This window comes from Schistocerca americana, chromosome 4 (assembly GCF_021461395.2).
Source record: "Schistocerca americana isolate TAMUIC-IGC-003095 chromosome 4, iqSchAmer2.1, whole genome shotgun sequence".
Lineage (NCBI taxonomy): Eukaryota > Metazoa > Arthropoda > Insecta > Orthoptera > Acrididae > Schistocerca > Schistocerca americana.
The window spans coordinates 419,130,589-419,132,013 of record NC_060122.1 but is presented as its reverse complement, the minus strand read 5'-3'; the positions used below and the strand labels follow the sequence as shown (position 1 = coordinate 419,132,013).

The 1,425-nt window shown below is 46.9% G+C and overlaps 1 protein-coding gene across 1 annotated transcript; it reads left to right on the top strand.

Moving 5' to 3' along the window:
- The first annotated feature begins 737 nt into the window (after positions 1 to 737).
- On the top strand, positions 738 to 1,163 carry LOC124613519. Its single transcript, XM_047142230.1, has one exon. It carries the CDS (start codon positions 738 to 740, stop codon positions 1,161 to 1,163), a length of 426 nt encoding a protein of 141 aa, XP_046998186.1.
- The last annotated feature ends 262 nt before the right edge of the window (positions 1,164 to 1,425 follow it).

The following is a 1,425-nucleotide window of genomic DNA, read 5'->3' as shown; positions in this document are numbered from 1 at the left end:
CTGGGCGCCCCACCACTCCAAACGCAGCCCTTTGTGTTATAGTATTAGCCTTGGCCTACGCATGAGATGATGTCTAATCCGGATGCTGCTATTCACCGATCAATGAAATGAAATGATCGTGTGACGCTGATGGCCGGGAAGACCTATCTGGGGAAAGTCTGCCGACAGGTGCAAGTCTTAATTCAGGTGACGCCACACTGGGCGACTTGCACTTAAGTGATGATGAAGTAGTGATGAGGACAGCAATACACCCAGTCAACGAGTGGAGAAAATCTGCAACCCGACCGGGAATCAAACACAGGCCCGCTGCATGGTAGGAAAACACGTTACCACTCAGCTAAGCATGCGAACTCTCCGATCAGTTACGTGGGGAGACACAGAATACATTACTTGATTTGGCGACAGGAGGAGATGCCAGACGAATGGAGAACTAGTGTACTGATACCAATATTTAAGGGAAAGGTGAAGTGCAGGACTGCAGTAACTATAGGGGTATAAAACTGGTGGCACACACAACGAAAATTTAGGAAAGAGTTAGAGAAGCAAGATTACGCAAGGAGACTGTGGTGTGTGAAGAACATTTTGGGTTCATGCCTGGAAGAGGAACGACTGATGCAATACATGCTTTAAGGCGGATAGTGGAGAGACACGGGGAGCTACAAGCCGATCTACATCTGCCTTTCATTGATGTGGAGAAAGAATATGATAGAGTACCAAGAGACGAAATATGGAGAAGCATGAGAGAGCAGTGCGTGCCAGAGAAGTATGTGAAGTTAGTGAAGGAAATGTACAGAGGAGCAATGACACAGGTGAGAAGTAGTGTGGGCATGACAAACGAGTTTCCAGTAACAGTAGGGTTACATCAAGAGTCTGCGCTTAGCCCCTACCTCTTTGACCTGATTATGGGTGTGCTGGTGAAATATGTGAAGAAAGAAGCGCCGCGGAATATGATGTTTGCGGATGATGTGGTTCTTTGTGAGCAGAGCATCGACAGACTTGAAGAAAGGCTGGAGGATTGGAGGAAGACACTAGAAGAAAGAGGGAAGAAAATTAGCGGGACAAAGTCAGAATATTTAGCACTGAAGGATGTGCAGATGAGGTCTTGCAAGATCCAGGATGATGAGCTGAAATCGGTCTGCAAATTTAAATACCTGGGGTCCTAAATACAGAGAGACGGAGTACTGGAACCGAGATACAACACCGAATAAATTGCGGTTGGAACAACTAGAGGAAAATGAGTGGAGTGTTGTGTGACAAGAAGGTGAGCATTGGGTTGAAAGGGAAAATATACAAGTCGGTGGTAAGGCCTGCTATTATATACGGGGCAGAGACATGGCCAATCACAGTAGCCCAGGAAAGGAAGATGGAAGTGGCGGAAATGAGGATGCTGAGGTGGATGTGTGGGGTAACAAGGAAGGGCATGAT

Bases quoted from the DNA above. Each gene is read 5' to 3' on its own strand.
- LOC124613519 (XM_047142230.1), top strand. From the start codon at position 738: ATGAGAGAGCAGTGCGTGCCAGAGAAGTATGTGAAGTTAGTGAAGGAA.